The sequence below is a fragment of the Geotrypetes seraphini genome, chromosome 4 (genome assembly GCF_902459505.1).
Source record: "Geotrypetes seraphini chromosome 4, aGeoSer1.1, whole genome shotgun sequence".
In the NCBI taxonomy this organism is placed as follows: domain Eukaryota; kingdom Metazoa; phylum Chordata; class Amphibia; order Gymnophiona; family Dermophiidae; genus Geotrypetes; species Geotrypetes seraphini.
In genome coordinates this window covers 261369329-261390223 of record NC_047087.1, presented here as the reverse complement: position 1 = coordinate 261390223, position 20895 = coordinate 261369329, and the positions used below count along the sequence as shown (strand labels likewise).

General features: G+C 42.2%; 1 protein-coding gene across 7 annotated transcripts in view; it reads right to left on the bottom strand.

Annotated features, from left to right (window-relative positions):
- The window catches only part of IDE (insulin degrading enzyme), a 229545-nt gene that overhangs the window by 136822 nt on the left and 71828 nt on the right, over nt 1–20895 (bottom strand). For all 7 annotated transcript variants that reach the window (XM_033940203.1, XM_033940207.1, XM_033940204.1 and 4 more), the window contains exons 10-12: nt 14394–14474; nt 7997–8100; nt 4834–4936 (exon numbers count right to left, since the gene is read on the bottom strand). In XM_033940203.1, coding sequence (XP_033796094.1) covers nt 4834–4936; nt 7997–8100; nt 14394–14474 — 288 coding nt within the window. The remainder of the gene's footprint in view (nt 1–4833; nt 4937–7996; nt 8101–14393; nt 14475–20895) is intronic.

The window sequence follows — 20895 nt, the reverse complement described above, 5'->3', positions numbered from 1 at the left end:
GCATGCTCGGGTCTTAAACTCAATGTTTCTAAGTCAGAAGTGCTGCCTGTACATGGTCTGATTTCCCCTTGAAAGAGGCTTCCCAATAGGTGGAATATTTGGGTTCCTATATACCCTCGTCTTTAGCGCGCCTCTATGAGATCAATGTGAGACCCTTGCTTCGAAAATCTATCAAGAGCCTACGCTTACGGGGTTCTCTGCCGGTCTCCTTGGTGGGTCACATCTTTTTATACAATATGATGATTGTTCCTCGATGGCTCTATCTGCTGCAGACCCTATCGATCTGGCTTCGCTGCCTGGATTTAGAGGTGTTATATTGTGCCCTGAGGGTCTTTCTGTGGAGGGGGAGGAGACCTCGTTTGCCCCTTCGCATTTTGATGTTGCCAGAGGGGCAGGGGGGGTTACGGTTTATTGGATCTCCGAGCTTATAATTTGGCGTGTGGTATGTGACAGGTTCGGGATTGGTGTCTGGAGAGTTCTTTTTGACTTTTTCGGTGGAATGGGACTTTCTATTGCCTCTCTCTGGATTGTTTTTGTCGCATGCCCCCTCTGCACAGCTGGATTCTTCTCAACGGAGGCACGTGGTTTGGTCCTATATGAGGAATATTTGGAAAATGCTTTGTAAACACTTGTGTCTCAATTTTAGTATCACTCCTATGTTACCTCTCGTGGGGAATTTACATTTTAGTCCGGGGAGCGATAATCGGGTTTTTCAGTTATGGCATGCCCATGGGGTTCGAAGGGTGGGAGATGTTCTTAACGAACAAGGGACTCTCCTTTCTCCTGCTGAGCTGGCGTCTTTATATGGGTTAGATCGAGTGGATGCCTTTGGCTATCTGCAACTTCGACATTACATTCTTAGTCTTGATAGGATCTACTTACATACTTCGATAGCACAGAGTCTCGGCCAGAGTTTGGCTTTGTGGAGGACCAGGCTCCGCATCTTCGATTCTTTGTCACTGTTTTGCAGTTTCCATTGTCGACTGAGTGGACCGACCTGTTAGCTGGGGCATGGAGCGCTAATTTGAGGTGCACTATCATGCAGTCGTTGATTTCTCACTGTTTTGTTTTTCTGCGTACTATTTCCTCTAGCATGCTACATAGGGAGCAGGAATATAAATTTTTACATCGAATGTTTATTTCTCCGCAGAGGGCTCATCTTGCTGTATTTGCCCCGCATGCCTGTTGCCCCAAGTGCCCTTTGAGCCTTGCCACCCTAGGTCACATGTTTTGGGCCTGCCCATTGATACAGGCTGTTTGGGTGCAAGTGTGGGCTTTTCTGTCCTCCTTGTATCCATCGTTGCCTGCCTGTACCCCTACTCTTGCCTTTTTATGATGGAGCTGATCTTCAATGCTGCTCTGCTGGGCAGCGGCTGTTGGTCTCCAAGACTCTCCTTTTAGCTAAGAAGGCCATCTTGGTTTCTTGGCGGGCCCCGTGTGATCCTTCTTTCTCTCAGTGGCATTTGTCTCTTTATAATTTAGCCCTTTTGGAACGAAGAGCAGTGGGGGTGCACGTAGAGAGCCTCTGGACCAAATTTCAGGATGTATGGGAAGGATATTGGTTGTCCCTCCCCCACAGGGAGAGGAGTCTGTTGTTAAATTGTTGAACTCTTGAGTTATGATGCTATTATAGGGGGTTGGGTGCTGCTTTTTCCTATGCACTGTCCGCCCTTGTGGGTTTTTCCTCCCTTTCCTTCTTCTTTCCCTTTTTTCTTTTTCTCTCGCAGGTTCTCGTTGGTTTTCCTTTCTCTTTTCTGCTTATGACGGGTAGCTCCGCTTACTATTGTCGTTTTCTTTTCTTTTACTTTTCTATAGTGTGTTTTTTTTCAGTTTTATCTCTATCTATATTTTTCTAGTTTTGGCTGACTACCACACAGGTCTGAGGGGGGGGGGGGGGCTGTTGGGGTTTTAGTGTATGTGCTCTGTTCTCTGGTTGCTCTGTTTCTTGTTGGGGAGGGTTTGTTGTGAGTCATTGTAAACTCATGTATTGGGCATGTTCTGACATCCTGATATCTGCTTTTTGCTGCTTTGTTGCCTTGTGCCTGTAGCTTGCCCTGATTGGGCGGGTGCCCTTACTTTGCGGATGTGTTTTTGATTTTTACTGTTTCTGTATGCTGTTGGTTTTGCCCAATAAAGAAATATTATACTAAAAAAAAAGGATGCATTTGATAATTAGAAAGCCTGACTAGTAGCCTTATTTCAATTGCATTTCTTTACTTCTCTGAAGTACATGATCTCTCCCTTCCCAGTGTAGTTTCCTATATATTTCTTACTAGTCATTAAGCCCGTTATATTAATGGGTGCTAGAATATATGTCTGTCTGTCTTTCTGTCCCTCTCCCTGCCCCTTTCTTTCTGTCTCCCTCCCTCCTGCTGTCTGTCTGTCATTCTTTCCCTCCTTTTCCCTGTGCAGCAGCATTTCCACCCCACTTCCCTGTGCAGCAGCAACAGCATTTCCCTCCTTACCCCCCCTCCACTTTCTTGTGCTGAAGCAGCAGCGGTATTTCCCTTCCACTCCAGGTCCCTGTGCAGCAGTAACAGCATTTTCCCCCACCCTCCCTTCCCTTACCGCGATCTGGCCTGCTCTGTTCGGCCCCTCCCCCTTCTTTTACTGTGTTCTGTCCTGCTTCGATCTGGCCTGCTCCGTTCGGCCCCTCCCCCTTCCCTTGGTCTAGCCTGCTCCATGCTCCTCCCTTCCCTTATTGCGTTCCTGTGGCTGGAGTCCTCTTTGTCAGTCCTCCTTCCCTTCCCGTGGGCTGGCCTGCTGCGGCCGAAGGTTTTTTTTTAAGTTTAAAAGTGCCGCCGCGGCTCCTCTCATGATTCCCGCCAGAGTCAAAAACGTTCTCCGACACTGGTGCGGCTTGTGAGAGGAGCCGACACCGCAGCTTTTAATTTTTGCTTGAGGAGGTGGAGAGCAGGGAGTCCAGCGCTGCAGGCCACGGAGAGAGGGAGCGATATATGCACACATGCGCACTCCTGCCGCCACAGACCTACTGATCACAGATCAGAGATCATGGAAGCACGCAGGTAAGAGTGCGCATGCGCAGCTAGGGTTTTATTATGTAGGCTTTGCTATCAAACACCTTGTATTTCTCTTCCCTTTTGTTTTAATATGTTTGTAATATTAGTTTTTAATAAGTCTTACAAGATTTAGTTTGTTTTGTTTGTTTTGTTGTCCTCAAATTTTGTAATTTTACTGATTTGTACATTGCTTAGAACTTTGAATAAGCAATCAATCAAATTTATATTAAATTTGAAACTTGAATAAATTTACAAGCATCCACTTGTTTCGGAAATACAGAGAATAAGGTATTAAAACAAAAAGAAAGGAATTAGACAACATTCCTATTAATAACAACAAATTATCATTATCTCTTCCTCAGACCACAATTAACACTGAAGGGGAAAAATATGATAAGGAGATCAATCATTATACAGAGTAATAAGAAATTAACTTAACGGGTTATAACACCTTCCAATTTTACATCAACCCTGAACCTCCTGGACCAGCTTCTTAGTGTCCAAAAAGGCACTAAGCTGTTCTGGGCCAAAAAAAAATATTTCATCCCAGTGCATTTAATTAAGCATTTGCATGGGTAGCTTAGCAGGAAAGTAGCATCCAATGTTTTAACTTCTTGTCTCATTTTAAGAAATGCTTTTCTACTATCTTGAGTAGATCTAGTCACATCGGGAAAGACCCAAATTCTCTCACCAAGAAGCAAAGCTTGAGAAAAACGATAAAACATATGAATAACAGAATTTGTTCAAATACAAACGAGACAAGAAGCGTTGGTCGAGATTGGATTTCTAGGGATTTTTCCCAACAGCAAAGAAATTATTTAAATCACCAGTTTGTAAATTTTCAATTGCAGGGTATTTTCCAACTTCTTGTTTTCCAGAAGATAATAAACTCGACTTATGGGCGGCACAACTAAAATTTTAGACAAATATTTCTTAAGCATGTTGCCCGGTGATATCCCCATGACTTTAGGAAAAGAAATCGGAAGTTAACCTTCTTTTAAAATTTTTCAATCTGTTCAATTTTCCTTTGAATGAAAATTTTATCCTTAGTCATGTTTCCAGTTAAATGCTGTAGAGCTGCAACTTCTTTGCCCATCTGGTCAAGTCTTTCGGTTGTTTCCTTTTTAATAGATTCTACTGACTTTGATAAATCACTTATTTTACTTACAACCATGGCAAACTCTGAAGTGGATTTAGTCACTGCGGTTTCCAGTCTTTGTAGGACACTCCAGATGCCGTCCAGCATCACCACCGTGGGGGAGCTCAGATACCTTGCTCCCTGGTTGTCCCAAACTTTGGCGGCAGGAAGCAGGTCAACTTTCTCTTCGTGCGTCTGCAACAGACATCCCTGAATTGGAGACACAGCAGCGTCGCTGAGCCCCGACGTCGGATGCGGTGGGAGGCAGAGTGAACGGAGGAGACAAAGATGTCTCTAGCCCAAAAACTCCAGAGGCTCGTTCCCCCAAAGCAAACGCAGGCAGCTCAACTCCGATTGTGGATGGGGAGCTTGCCATGAAGCGGTCCATCACCATCTGTCCAGGCATAGAGAGATTTGGCCGGGCAGAGCTCTTCCTTTTAGTATGAGGCATTTTGGGTAATCAGCTGTATAGAACACCGAACACTGTCAGGTTCTATTTGAGGCAAAATGGTCAGGTAAGGACTGAACGTTTACGCTGGCTGCTAACCCGCTGCCCATCTTGGTTACCCCCATCCACCTCACATAATTTTGCAGGATTGTTTAGTAAATAAATTTAATTAAATATTTAATTATTAAATTAAAAGTCCTTTTAATTGAATCATTGTTTTAACAAACCTTAAGAACATCCTCAGATAATTTTTCCTGTTTGTACTGTGTTCCATACCAGTCTTCAGTCTGATCTGTTTTTCCTTCAAAAGACTTAGACACTACTGCCACACTAAATTAGAGAAGGAAACAAATATGAATAGGTAATTTTATGTAATGCATTTGATGGTAATGCTAATTATAATATTCATTATGAAGCTGGACTAGTCAAAAGTTTGATAAAAGACACAATGAAGGAAGGAAGAATAAGAGAAAGAGAAGACCCTATTTTATGATAACACAGAACAAACATTATAACAAGGGTGTCCAGATAGCATCATATCCAGTAATAGGTGAAGTAGTTCTAATTTTACCCTATTGTATAGATCAGTGTTCTTCAACCTTTTTACACCCGTGGACCGGCAGAAAAAAAAGAATTATTTTGTGGACCGGCAAACTACTAGGACTAAAATTTAAAAACCCCGTTTCCGCCCCATCTCCGCGAGCTCGATCCCCACAAATCATCTGATCCCATCCACACAAGCCTCAGTTATGATTTTATATTGAATGTATTTTATTAAAGTATAAAAAGAAACAATATTCTGTAGAATTGTCATTTTATAAATACAAATAATTCAGAGCAAGGATCAACAAAACCCCTGTCTCCCCTCCCCTTCACATATATCCCCTCTACTATCAAGAAAACTGAACAAGCCAAATTATTACAGAATGCTACACAGAAATATCATGCTAACAGAATACTGAAGTAACACATGACAGGAATAGTTTTAGGGGAGTGCAACTAGGGCAACTGCCCCTGGTCAGAGAGCGCCCTAAGCCAGCTGGAAGCTAAAGAAGCACTGCCTGGGTTTTGCAGTCCCCAGTTATGTCTAACACCAGCTCTAGCAGGATATATATTTCAAATCTGATATATTCTAATCACAAAATAGAAATAAAATTATTTTTTTCTACCTTTTGTCGTCTCTGGTTTCTGCTTTCAATCTTTTTTTCACTCTCTTCCTTCCAGCGTATGCCCTCTCTGTCTCTTCAATCCAGCATCTGCCCCTTCCATCCACTGTCTGTCCTCTCCCCCTTCCATATGGTATCTGTCTTCTTTATATGTCCCTCTCCCCTTTCCATCCAGCTTGTGCCCTCTCTCCTTTTTACATGATTCATTCCAGCTTCACTGCTCTCTTCATTTTTATCTCTCCTACACCAGATCTATCATCGTTGTCCCTCTGCTTATTTTTCTGCTGACCCCTTCCTATCATCAATCTCTCTACTTTCTCATGCCTGTGCCTCCCCTTCCCCTCCTCTAAACTCTCTGCCAGCTGTTTCCTTCCTTTTTTCATTCTCCCTTCCCTCCTCCTCCTGTCCAGCAGTAACTCTCTTCCCTTCCTCCCCTCCCAGCAGCATCTCTCCGTCTCCCTCTCCAGTAGCAGCTGTCCCTTTTTTTTCCTTGCCCATCAGCTTTCCAGATTCCTTTCCTTCCTCCCCTCCCAGAAGCATCTTTCCTTCTCCTTCTCCCTCTCCAGTAGCAGCTGTCCTTTTTTTTTCTGGCCCAGCAGCTTCCCAGATTCCTTTCCCTCCTCCCCTCCCAGAAGCATCTCTCCTTCTCCCTTTCCAGTAGCAGCTGTCCCTTTTTTCCCCTGCCCAGCAGCTTCCCAGACTTTGATAGTGGTTTTCTTCCCTCCCAGCAGCTCTTCTTACTTCCCAGCGCAGCGATTCACGAAGGCAGCCCCGGGTCCTTTGTTGGGTCGCGCCACCTCTGAGGAAAGAGGAAGTTGCTTCATCAGAGGCAGCCGCGACTCAGCAAAAGCCCCGAGGCTGCCTTCGTGAATCGCTGCGCTGGGAAGTAAAGGAGAGCTGCAGAGAGGGGAGAAAGCCACTGTCGGAGGCTCCCCAAGATCTATCCGGCCCAGCGCACACTTCCGATGCTGATCTTGCCGGTCCTGCGCGGACCGGCAAAAATTTCCTGCGGACCGGTGTAATAGAGTGCGAGTAGACATTTAATAGAGGTGACAGGCATGCAAATCTGCCTCATGCATATTCATTAGGGATTTCTTGAAAACACGACTGGCTGGGGGGTCCCCCAGGACAGTTTTAAGAACCAATGGCCTAAGCCCACCACATAAAGACAAGATTGCCTTTTATGCAGTATAATTTGGCCCTTTAACTTAGGTGGTTAAGTAATAATAATAATTTTATTTCTCATATACCACCCTGCCATTAGCTCTAGGAGGTTCACAATAGTAAATACAATCGTATACACATTTCTATGGGCAGAATTATACATCATGGCTAAAAAAACAACTTAAACATGTTAGTATTAATATCTCAATTAAAAATACAACCTAATTGTAAAAAAAATTTACAAACATGGCATGATAAAATCATTAAGAAGCTTGAAGATCAACATTCTTGGTTATCAAACAGATGAGTTTTTAATAATTTCCTAAATATAGGATAAGAATACACCTGAGCAATCAGCGGGCTTATTTAGGAATCCGCTTACCCTGCCTGATATTCTAAAGTCCTATCAAAAAATGTTTTACAGCGACAACCCCTAGGGGTGGGGAAAATAAACATCCCCAAATTCCTGGTATGCTTTTTTGAATTAAACAATTTCAGATATGATACCAAATAATAGGGTAGTAGTCCAAAAAGGGCTTTATAACAAACACACCCAAATTTAAAAAATACTCTGGCCCCAAACGCAGCCAATATAGTTTGGCATAAAAAGGACTTACATAATCATATTTTTTAAGACCAAAAATTAAACAAACGGCAGTATTTGAACCAATCGAAGTCTTAATACAAGCTTTTTCAGTAGTCCTAGATAAACTATTGCAATAATCTAAAGTGGACAATACTGTACTGAATATCACTCTACATAAATCCAGATTATTCAATGCTGGTGCACAGACATGGCCCGACATTGAGTATCTGGGAATAATGTGGGCACAAGTGCTGACTCTGCCTCCAGAACAACCATTGTGGTGATATTCAGTGGCATCAACCAGTTAAGTGCCACTGAATATCAGTGGATAGCTCCACAGAAACGATTTAACTGGCCAGAAGCTGTTTCTGACCAGATTAATTCTTTCAATATTAACTCCTAAATTCTTAGTTACGTTATTCAACAATTACAAAGAAACTTCTTAAATTTAAACAAAACAATAGAGTAGCTCACCGGACATTCTCTGGTTTAAGTTTGTCTAGCACCATTTCTATTAAATCAGGTCTAAAGTCTTCCAGTAAATATTCAGCAGCAAGTACTTCTTCTAAAGGATAATACTGAAAATAGAAGACATACAATTACAATAAAAGTTTTCAGAGAATATCAATGAAATAAACATAGTAAAATTAAATACTTTTTTTGCATAAAACAAAGCAGTGAAATTTTGGTCAAATTTAATCACAGTATATAGAGTGATCTTCAAGCTGTCTAGCTCAGAGTGGCTGAAAACAAATCTCAGAATATTTGTAATGAACATTACTGAAATATACACATTTACTGAGCTATTAGATAAACTACATTTTGGTTATCACAAAAATCAGACTACAAGTGCAAGAGGTAATACACTCAATCTGTTCACATCCATATTTGCTAAATAAACAAAGTACATTGAAAAATAGTTTTCCAGGATCCAGTTTAAAATATGATGCAAGAATATTTTCAAAGATGTTTCAATTTTGTGGTCAGTTTTCTCCTTCTGTATTATGGAACTTTAGTTTTTGCTAGCTAAAGATGAAGAAAATTAATTGAGGAGTGTGACATATATAAAGGAAGAAACATAAAAATAAGCCCAATACACTCAGGCCTCATGAAACAAACTAGGAAAAAGATACTTAAATTTTCAGAAGACAAATTAAAAGAAAAAGGTACTGAAAACAAGCTTTTAGCAATTGCAAGTTTACCAATATTTTGGGGTATGTATCAATGAAGAACTACAGTTTTGAAATACAAGTAATAAAAGCGCAGCACATTACAACCAAATGTTTACTTCAGCCAACAAACTGAGATGACATATTCTCCCAGGATTTCTGCAGCTGGCATTGTGCTTGTTGCAGGTTTCCGAGTCTCGCTGCGTCTTGTCAGGTAGAAACTGATGTTTCTTATTAATCGGCTAGAATCGATAGGCATTAGTGACCAAGTGCTTAGCTGGTTTACATCCTATCTCTCAAACCGCACTTGCTTCGTTAAGTTCAAAAACAAATTTTCGAACGCCTATTCTTCATCTTACGGGATTCCTCAAGGATCTATTCTGTCGCCCCTTCTGTTTAATATTTTCCTTTCACCGCTTCTGAGTCTCTGCCAGTCAATTGGTTTTACTGCCTTCTCCTATGCAGACGATATCCAACTTATTCACCCTCTTGATCCAGAAAATAACAATGATATCCAATCTATAAATAAAAAACTAGAAACAATACAAGACTGGCTTAACTCAAACAAACTATCTTTAAACATTAAAAAAAAACAAAATCCATGATCTTCTCCTGGAAAAAAGACATTGGCTTGAAGACCCCATTCATTCTTAACAACATCCCACTAGAGTTCGTCTCCACTTTAAAAATCCTTGGGGTAACAATCAATGACAAACTATTGTTCCACGAACACATCAATTATATAATCAAAACTTGCTTCTACAAACTACGTTTAATTCGATCAATCGCCAAATTTCTTGAGCCCAAATCTATCAACATTTTGGTTCACTTGCTAATTATAGCTAAAATGGACTATTGTAACTCTCTACTTCTTAACATCTCTCAAAAAGAAAAGAGAAGACTTCAAATTATCCAAAATACAGCTATTAAATTAATCTATAACACCAAGAAATATGACCATGTTACGCCACTCTTGATTGACTCCCACTGGCTTCCTATCAGTCACCGCATCTTCTTCAAGGTCATGCTTTTAACATTTAAAACCCTCATCTACAATGAACCCCAATTTATAGCCAGAATGTTAATACCCCATAATACTATGCGACCACTTAGATCATCCTCCCAGAATCTTCTAACTATACCCTCCTTGAAAATAATAGGCACGAGATCTCATCATGGAGATGATGCGGTATATAAACTTAAGGTTTAGATTAGATTAGATTAGAGAAGATTAGACATGTTTTCCGTAATGGGCCCCAATGGTGGAACTCATTACCACAATATATTAAAAATGAAAAAGATCTTTCCTCTTTTAAAAAATCACTAAAAACTCATCTTTTTAAAGATACTTTTAACATTTAAATTTAAGACTTGTTTTATATACTCCCGTCCCCCTTTTGTTCTTCTCCTTTTTTGTTTTTCTTCACATCGAAAAAAACTTGTAACTTTCCCCCTCTCTCCTCCCAATTCATGTTTGTCTTGTTGTCACGTAATTGTCATTTTGTTTGTCTTTTTTGCATCTCTACTCTTTTTATAATTATGTACATCGCTTAGCAAACCGATTAAGCGATTCATCAAATACTAATAAACTTGAACTTGAACTTTCAACCACCTTCCTGTGGCTTTCTTCAGGTCAGCAAACCCACTATTTACAAAGTCAAACTGCAGACTTCAGAGCATACCCTGGTGGCTGAAATGTCGGTTTCTACCTGACAAGACGTAGGAAGACCTGGAAACCTGCAAGAGTGGGATGACAGTCTACCATAGTGGTTCTCAAACTCATCAGGTTGCCAGGATATCCCTAAAGAATATGCATGAGAGAAATTTGCATTTAATAAGGTGACAGGCATGCAAATCTGTCTCATACATATTCACTAGGGATCTCCTGAAAACTCAACTGGCTGCTGATTCCCCAGGGAAGGATTGAGAACCAATGGTCTAGCATTCCTTAGTATATCAGAGGCAGACAGAAGGAAAGTTTGGAACATTAATCACCTTCTCCCAATTAAAACCTTACTAAGAGTTACAGAAGGGCCTAAATGAAGTAAATCAAGATAAACCTTGAATTTTGTAACAGCAATCTTATACATATTACCACACAAATTTCCTAGTATGCATAGTAAGGTAGCAACAAGGAAGCTATTATTCAGGAAAGCCCACCTTGAAATCCCCTGACGTTCGCAAAAATTAACTATTTGGTATAAAAATTTTTGGTGTGATACTAAAATAGAGCTCTTCGCCTGAAAGTCAAATTTTACATTTAGCACAAATCCAGCACAGCACATTACTCAGAGAACACTATCTATATATACTGTGAAACACTGTGGAGCCCTCACTGTGTTATGAGAATCTCTCTCATCAAAAGACATGACAGAAGAGAGAAACAATGGAGGAAAGCTATTAAGAAAAATCTGCAGCTTTCTTCAAGAAACGTGAGACTGTAATGGAGAATCATTTTTCAGCATGACAATGCAGAGAACAAAGCCAAAGTAACAATAGGACGACTAAGGAACATAAAGATAAAGCTCCTTAACACTAGAACTACCTGAGAGTTCATTAGACTGCTTACCTTTGATTTATGAGTGAATTATTTCATCCTGCTATGATTTTTCGTGCTTATTGATGTTTCAAGGGGCTAGCTAGTGTATTTTCCAAGACATAACTGTCAATACCTAGAAAAACCAAAGCCTCTTGAGACGTTTCTGACATCTTACTGGGCATTTCTTGAGGATGAAGCTGTGGAGTTTGTGTGTGGGGCTATTTTTTTGTAACTCTTAATATGGATTGTTTGATGTGGATAAAGTCATTGATCTCGCTCTAATAAATTCAGCACCTCCAGAGAAAAAGTAGGAATGTGGATCTTTATCTAAACAACTTGAAGATAAGGTGATGAGTTGGTCACTGAATAATTTAAGCTCTGAAGTACAGATGAGATCATTTGTCCTAGACATTGATTATTTTTTTTTTTTTTTAAATCTTAGATTTTCCTTTTGTTTAAGTGGTTGCCAGGCTTTATGTTGAGACTTCTAACAATTTGGTGCTTTCTGCCTAGATTAAAAATGGGCACTGGCAATTTCTAGATTCTTCTAGAAAATTTCTGTCACAAGCTCTTATGTTATTTAGTTGGCAGTTTTTGTTTTGCTTTTTTAAGAGATTGCTTTTGCTAGAAACATCACATTTCTGCTCATAATCCACAAATTGACAGGCAGCCCTATGGATCTCAACTGTTTGGTGGGTGCCAACACTTTTGGCCCTTTGGAACTATTTGAACCAGCAGTGCCATGGTAACATGGCCCAAGGGCACACCCATTTGGAGCTCCCTTTAGGAGTCCAAAGGAGTCAGAAGGGGAACAGAAAGGCAGAAGTGGTTGAAACTACCACTAAGGGTCCTATGGACCAACATGTCCGGCTTCAAGTGAGTGGAAAGACTTCTGGAACTGTTAGGAATATTTTACCAACAGCTATCTCCTTATCCTCAGGCAACTGAACTTTTCAGCCTAGTCATTTTTCTCCTGCTTATCAAGTCAGCAAAAACAGAACTTGGCAGGCTCTGACTTATCTGGGGAGCAAGTAGTCTCTGGGCCCATCTAGGGTTCTATTGCCTACAGCAGCCCAGATATTACCAACTTCTTTAGATAAGGGAACAATTTCTCTAGATAATACAGTTAAATTACAGGATATATGGCAGGTTGTTACCAGGACAGAGCAATCTATACAAAGACCGTTCAGATTTGTGCCGTTCTATCAACATACAGTAGTTAAAACATCTGAGTTTGAGAATAACATTCTTGTAAATGAACAGAGAAGACAAGATTGACTCTTCCATTGCTTCAATACAATCTGCTTTTGCATCAAATATTAAAATGATAGTTTATCTATGAATGTTAAGATTGAAGCACTGGAGAATCTCTCTAGAGCTAGAAATCTTAGATTTCTAAATTTTTCTGTTACACATTATTTAACTCCTCTGGAACTCTTAAAAATGTATTTGAGGGACATTTTGCAGTATTCTCAAACTGATATTCTCTTTTATTGAGATTATCTATTATATACCTAGAGGTTCCAAAGTACTTGGTGAAGAGGGAGGTATGGACAAAATTTCTTCCGACAACTTAGAAGATGCTAAAAATTGAAATACATCTCAGGAAGTTATACTTATCTAAATGTGCCACCTTATCGATGACCTTTCAGTATGAAGCCGTCAAGAACAATATGTTGAAACTATTTTTTTCTCTAAGAGATTAGTACACACTCCTGTGGTCAATGTATGTTTGTGTTCCCTGATGTGACCAAGCAAACACTAATTTGTAGAAGACAGTTTCAACAGCTGAAATTAAAAGGTCTACAAAAGTACTGTTGCATAATTTTCTTATTCTAGTCTGAACAGATATGGTGTTTATTTGTATTAGATATCGGTCTGTTACTCAGTGTATATGTTTCTTGCATAATTTATTTATTTTTAATTTAAAATGAATTTATATTCTGAAAGTTCTAAGTGGAGTAAAGCAATTACACTCATAATAAAATTAACACATGCACTAAAAAACCAGTAAAACAAAATTACAAACAGTATTATATACTAGTCGTTAAGCCCATTACATTAACGGGTGCTAGAATATATGTGTGTCTGTCTGTCTGTGTTTCTTTATCTCTCTCTCCTTGGCTGCTGTCTGTGTCCTTCTGTCTCTTCCCACCCCCCGAGCAAAGCTATCTGCCTCCAGCACACCTCCCCCCCAAAGCAGCCCCCTTTCCCTATCTATCCATGGCCCCTTCTGTCTTCCCCCAGCACACCTCTCCCCCAAAGCAGCCCCCTTTCCCTCTCCCTGTCTCTCCATGGTCCCTTCTGTGTTCCCCCCAGAGCAAAACTGTCTGTCCCCAGCACACCTCCCCCCCCCAAAGCAGCCCCCTTTCCCTCTCCCTATCTCTCCATGGCCCCTTCTGACTCCCCCCCAGCACACCCCTCCCCCAAAGCAGCCCCCTTTCCCTCTCCCTGTCTCTCCATGGCCCCTTCTGTCTCCCCTCAGCACATCCCTCCCCCCAAAGCAGCCCCCTTTCCCTCTCCCTCTGGCCCCCTGTATTGATTCCCCTGCTTACCCTCCCTGCATCTTCTGGCCTGCTCCAGGCCGCGATCGTGGTGGCCGGCCCCAGCGAACCTCACAGGCCGCTCCCCAACCCGGAAGCATGCTCCCTCCAGACACGATCCCGTGCATCAGAGGGAACGTGCCACCGAGGCCGGAAAGCGGCCCGCAAGGCCTGCCACGATCGCAGGCTGCCCCGAAGAGAAGGATCAGCGGCAGTAGCAGCAGCAGCGGTGAGCGATGGCAGGTGGTGAGGTGCTTGCTTCCGGTTGGTGAGGAGCTTGCTTCGGGTTGGTGAGTGAGGAGGGGAGTGGCCAGAGTGATCCCTGGCCGCGTTCTAAAATGGAACGCGGCCAAGGATCAGAAAACACGGTGCGCCAGGGATCACAATTTTTCAAGAGCGCATGCGCACTCTAGGGTTTTATTATATAAGGATAAAACCCTCCACTTGTTCTCCGAATTGCAGCAGTGATCTCCATATTGTAGACATTAGATTTTATTTTGTTTCAGCTATGAAGTTTTCTGTATTTTATTATTGATGTTTCTTCTCTTTTCTTTGTAATATATAAATATAAATGCAATTAAAAAAACAAATAAGGAATTAAAATATAGAACCAGGCTTACATGCAACAATCCTGCTATCTTCGATGTATACCCTCGTGGTCGTTCTTTATCTTTAAATCTGAAAGCCACAGCATTTAAATCCTATAATAAAAAGTAAAACCAAAATTATACACAATGGCTGGGGCGGCCTGTGGAAGCAAATAGCTTATTTTAAGAAAGCAAACCCTTATACACAGCAAGTAACTTTGCATTTTAGAAATACTGAAACACAAAAATGTTACATATACTATAGTTAACACAATGGTCATCATTTTTAAGTGTTCTACCAGTTACACAAATAGAATCATAGGGATTTGAATTTTAGATTCAATTATTCACCTTTCCAAATCTGATCCTGAGGGGGGTTACATTCAGGTGCAATAGGTATTTAGCTACCCGATCAGCTTTGTACTTGAGGCGATGAACAGCCCAATGTCACAAGGACATGACGTTACAGCAGTGGGATTTGAACCTTGACTTACATGGTTCTCAGCCCACAGGAGGATTAGGTTCTTACCTTGATAATCTTATTTCTAGTACAATGGTACAATAGGGTTGACAAGTGGGTTTCTTCCCTTCACCCATGAGGTTTGCAGAAGGCATCATCTACATTTTTCAACTCCGCTTCCTTATGTCACTGGGCAGTGACTCAGTTCCTCAGTTGGTACCAAAGCACTGGTTAAAATCCTAACATAGTAACATAAGAAGGAGAAAGAACAAGGAGGGCATAGGGAACTTCCCAGTTCAAGTTTTCTGCTCTGCAACAAGAACATTAAACAAACTAGTGGATTAATATAAACAAAGGTGGAACCAAACATGCCACCTACCTGAGTGCAACTAGCACTAACACTTATGCAGCTCCTATAGCCTCTCCCAAAGGTTTCACTATAGAACTAACAGATAATTCATCTTACTTGTTTAATAGAAGTACATTAAATATTTTCTTTCTCTCTTGGTTGTTCACAGACAAGCATCTGGATACTCCCATATGTGTCTGAGAACAAGATTTTTAAAACTCGTCGGTAAAATCAGGCATGTCGATATAATGCCCACAGTGGGAGTGACTTTTATTTTATAGGTGATTGTCAGCATAATAGCATGCAAATTATATGCACGCTATTATTGCGGAGAATCACCGGTAAAGAGTGGGAGGAACTGTGCCTAGCAATTGCTCAGAAGAGCAATTGAAAACAGCTCTTCCCTCCTGTCAAAGCTGATCAATTGAGCCGCAGGTCTCCCCAAGTCCTGCTGGCTCAGCTGATTAACCAACAGGGAGTGCAGTAGAAAAAAAAAAGAGTCCCCCCCTCCCGCCGACACTCCCCACTCGCTCGGAACTGCCTGGAGCCCCCAACACACTGAACAAGATTGGCAAGAGGGATGCTCACTCCCTCATGCCACTGCAACAACCTCCCAAACACTCCCGGTAGGAAGGAAGCCTACTCCCTCATGGCACTAGCAATCTCCTTCCCCCACCCCTGACAACCCCTGGCAGGAGGGATGCCCACTCCCTCCTACTGCCGGTGATTCCCCCCCCCCCCGAACAACCCCCCTGTCAAGTTGTTCGGGGGGGTGGGAATAAACCCCCGGCCATTGCGATGTCAGAGAGAAGGCTTCCAGCTCAGCAGCGGAATGCGCATAAGAGAGCCCGCGGCTTTGTGCACAGAAACTAGTGTGGTAGTGAGGAGGGAGCTGGCCAGAAGGTAAACACCCATCAGAAGGAGGCACAGACTGGAGGAAGGGAAGGAGGGGTGTGTTGGGACTCGAGAAGGAGGGAGCACAAACTTCGGACAAATGATGGCATGAAGGAGGGAGGGGGTATCAACTTGGGACATAGAATGAAGGGAAGGAGGGAGGGGAGCAAGAGCCATAAGATGGAAGATTGGAGCGTGTAAGAGAAAAAGATGCTGAGGTGAGGGAGGGAATAGAAAGGGAGAATTGGGTGTCAGAGAGGGAAAGAGAGATGGTGCACATAGGGAGATGAAGAAAGAGGAGAATTGTTGGGCAGAGAGAGGGAGGGAGAGAGAATTATTGGACATAGTAGTGGGAGAGGAATGAGGTAGAGATGCAAAGGGAAGAGAGAGAGGTTAGACCACTGGAATGGGAAAGAGAGAAAGCGGGATGCCAGACCATGGAAGGGAAGGAGGAGAGAGAGATACCAGGCTGCAGGAAGGAGAGGAGAGATGCAGAGAAATGTTAGACCTTGGGAAGAGGGAGGGAAGGAGAGAGAGATGCCAGACCATGGGAGAGGAGAGATTCCAGGCTATGGGAAGGAGAGGAGAAAGATGCCAGATCATATGAGGGAGGAATGGGGGAAGACAGAGTTGTCTGACCATGGAAAAGGGATGAGATGGTGCACAGGGATGGAGGGGAAGGGGAGATAGAGGGAGGAGATGGTGCACAGCAATGAGTTCAGCAGGGAAGAGATAAGAAGAAATGCTTCTTATGGATAGATAGGAATAAGGGAGAAGAAAGAGGGAGGAGATGGTGCACATGGATAGATGGGAAGGAAAGACATGGAAAAGTAGGTAGATTTTTAGAAGAAAGCAGAAAAATGGATGGAAGAAAGTTGAATGTTAAAAGTTACTGTTAAAGATGGATGTATAGAACAAAACACAAAAGACTCCCCTCATTAATACTGGGCAAGTTTTTCAAATAATATCATCATGTAACACTTAAAGGCTTTTAAATATTTAAATGTGCTCATAAGCTCTTCAGCAAGGCACCACAGCAGTGGTACAACATCGCTGGAAAGGTGCTTGAATTTTAATCATAACATATTGCATGGAACAAGGATTCTTGCTTCTACTGGAGTGGCAAATGTTATGGCTCTACAAAAGCTGTTTAACAGTAGACCACTTATCTGAAAAGGTCAGTTCACGGCTCCAACACACAGTCTGTGTTTCGCTAAGCTACATCAGGAAGCCGGAAGAATAAGCTTTTTATATTGATTTTATTTGCAGTGTGCAGTGCTTGAGTCCTTTGATCTACAAACCTCTCGCAAACAATTCTGGCAGTATGACTTGTCGCATTGTCCTGTTGAAAGATACCATCAGCCATAGGGAAGACAGTCAACATATATGGGTGTATTTGTTCGGCAAGGACAGATAAGATACCTCTGGAAAACACTCTCAACCAATATGGGTAATCAAAGGATCCAGATCATACCAAGAAAACATTCACCAGACCCTAACTCTGCTGCCACCGGCTTATGTATATCCAACAATGGAGCTTGTGAACATCCAACAATGGTTGTTGGGTGGATGTTCTCAGCAGTTTCACGCCAGACACACTAACATCCATCCGTTTGATGGCGCTCAAAACATGTCGGTACTCTTGTGCAAATTGCAGCCGTTGTTTTGCAATGAACCCTCATGAACATGGATGTAGTCACCATGTGTCTGCTCCAGGGCCCCATTTTAAACAGGGTTCACTGCACAGTCATTTTGGACACACATCTGGAAGTCCCCTGATTCATTGGGACGGTGAATTGCTCCACGGTAGCATGCCAATCGGCCTGCACCAACGTGCGCAGCTGACATTCACCTCTCACACCCATGGCTCGTGCTGCCCCACATTTAGCACATCGGGTCATCAAAAATGTTCCATTTGTCCACTCACGATACACTTTAACCACAGTAGTCCGTGGACAGTTCACAAACTCTGCCACTTCCAAAATGTTGCTGTCCTTGGCCCAGTAGCCAATGATCTTGTCTTTTTCAATGGCTGATAAATTGTGCTTTTTTCCTATGACAGCCACAATCGTTATATCAGCAACTTGCTGACATCCTACCTTATATACCCACGAGTTTGTGCGCAATACATGCATTTGTTCAATGGCTGTGCATCCCTGACATCAGAGGTAGGCGTTGGTCATAATAATGTGACTTGACCGTGTACATTTTAGCTATTATGCCTCTCTGGGTTGAATGCCTAAGGTATTTTTGGATCTTTACATCTACAGTCCGCTGAGTGAGAATTAGAGATGGTTGTGTAAAATTCCTTAAGTCCAGAAATAACCTCATTACCGTCATTGCGATAGAACAAGGATTTTCTGCCAGGGGTGGACCCTCCAAAATTTGTGAGGTGAGAAAGCAAGGGCTTGTGATATCTTCATCAGGTCCTTATGGTCGAGGGGAAGTTGAAGTCATTCCCTAGCTTAAAACAGGAATTCTCCATAGAAGAGATTATTTTGCTCATCTCTAACTGTCTCATTACATATCCATATTAGATATAAATTATTTAACAGTTGAAAAGTATGAGGAGTTGGATGTAGAGCTAACATTGGAGTTGCAGAGGAAAGTTCCTCTGTGGTATCATTGTTATCTTAAAAACCATGCGTCCCAGTCAAAAATATTTCTTGGTTGGAGGAGGCATGGTCTAGAGCAGTGTATCGCAAACTGTGTGCCTCCTGAGATTTGAAGTGTGCTGCAGCATACAGGGCAGAAAGAGAGGAGCCAGCGTCAGCTAACTTGGAACTGCCTGCCTTCTGCTGCCGATACACTACCGGGACTCCTGCTTGCCTCTTCTTCTCTGATGTTAAGTGTGCAGCAGCATACAGGGGCAGGAAAAGAGGCGCCGGCATCAGCTAACTTGAAACTTCCTGCCTTCTGCTGCCGATACAAAAGCAGGAGTATCGGCAGCAAAAGGCATGAAATTGCAAGTTAGCTGACGTCGGCATCTCTCTTCCTGTCCCTGTATACCAGGGCACACTTAAAATCAGAGCAAATAGGCAAGCAGGAATCCCGGTAGCTTCTCTCCCCATCCCTGAACCAGCAGTTGCAGCTCAGTGTGATTATAACTTAGTCACACAGCTGCTGCTAGCATTACTTTAGACTCAAGTGTCTTCAGGCAGCCGCAGGGCCTTTGCTAGGCCAGCCCACTTCGATGATGTGAGGCAGGCGGGCCGGCCTAGCAAAAGCCCTGAGGCTGCCTGATGAAACCGAGTCTAAACTAATGCTAGCAGCAGCTGTATGACCAAGTTAAAATCACACAGTGAGCTGCAACTGCTGGTTCAGGGTTGGGGAGAGAAGCTACCGGGATACCTGCTTGCCTCTTTGCTCTGATTTTAAGTGTGCCCTGGTATACAGGGACAGGAAGAGAGACGCCGACGTCAGCTAACTTGCAATTTCCTGCCTTTTGCTTGGAACTTTGGAAGTTTGCAATTGATTTTCTCATGGAAAGCTGTTACCGTTGTACAGAGTCTCAATGAGTACATCGTTCAATTAAGTGTTTCTGGGTCTCCTGAAGCAGAACACGAAACGGGGCCGCGTTGAGACCCCTGAGAGCTATACTTACAAGATAAGTGTTCCAAACTAGCAATCCAGTGAGATTTGTGGCATAAGAAATTTGAATACTTACACCAGCCTTACAAGCAAGTCTAATTATCAATACATGTTTTACCAGTGTTCAGAGAGTGTTTTTTCATGAAACATATGCAATGATTGGATGGTAAACTCTTACCCCAAGAGGAGGTTCTCACCCCCTCTTCAGAGTTTCATTTCTCTGAGCGTACAGCTAATGAGTTATTCATTTTCTCCACACTGGTAGTTTCTTTATTATATAGTCAGTCTCCCATTATATATAAAGATGAATGCAAGGCAGAAAATGAAGACGGAGAGAAAAACAGTTAATGGATAAGAAGGCCCTGGAAACATAGTTAAAAGTACAGAAAAATAAAGTCACCAGACAACAAAGGTAGGGAAAATTATTTTATTTTCAATATAGTGATTGAAATGTATCAGTTTTGAGGCTTTACATCTGCTGTGTATATTGTGTGTATATGAAAAAATGAATGGAAAAAATTGCATTACAATTAGTAAAGGGGAAGAGCTTGGGTGGGTCTAGGGTGGAGTTTGGGAGGTCTGTGGTTGGGGGTACTCAGTTGATATTTGTTAAGACTTCCCTGCTGGCACGCCCTACTGGAATTTCAGGGCCTGTCTGGAGGGCTTCAGCGCATGCGTGGATGTCGTGATGATGTCACATATGCGTGTGATGTCATCTTGGCGACATCTGCGCTCTTTTGGGTGCCTCGAGTACTTTAGTGTGCCCCAGCTCGAGAAAGTCTGAGAGACACTGGTCTAGAGACTTAGGGATACCTCTATTAGAGAGCCAGGTGTTAGCGGGGATAGTAGGACTGTGTTCTTTAACAGATCGTATGCCATATTAGGAGTTACAATATAAGGTTAATATGAGACTATATATTGCACCCAGTCACGCACATTTGTTGAAGATTATCGACTCTTAGTGCTTGTCGTAGATATGGTGAACAAAATGTCAAGTTTCGCCACATGTTATGGAGCTGTCAATGGATAAAGCAGTTTTGAAAGCAATTATTTGTGTTTCTTTCCAGCATTTAGACGGTTACTCTGCAACCTAAGCCTATAATATGCGCTGGAAAAAAAGCTCAAAGCATGACCCCTTATGTCCTATGCATTCATTTCAATAGAAGTACGCTTACTGGGGAAAAACGCCTCAGAAGCTGCAGGGCAAACAGTGCGCCGGAGCTTTGAAGGGGAGCTAAGTA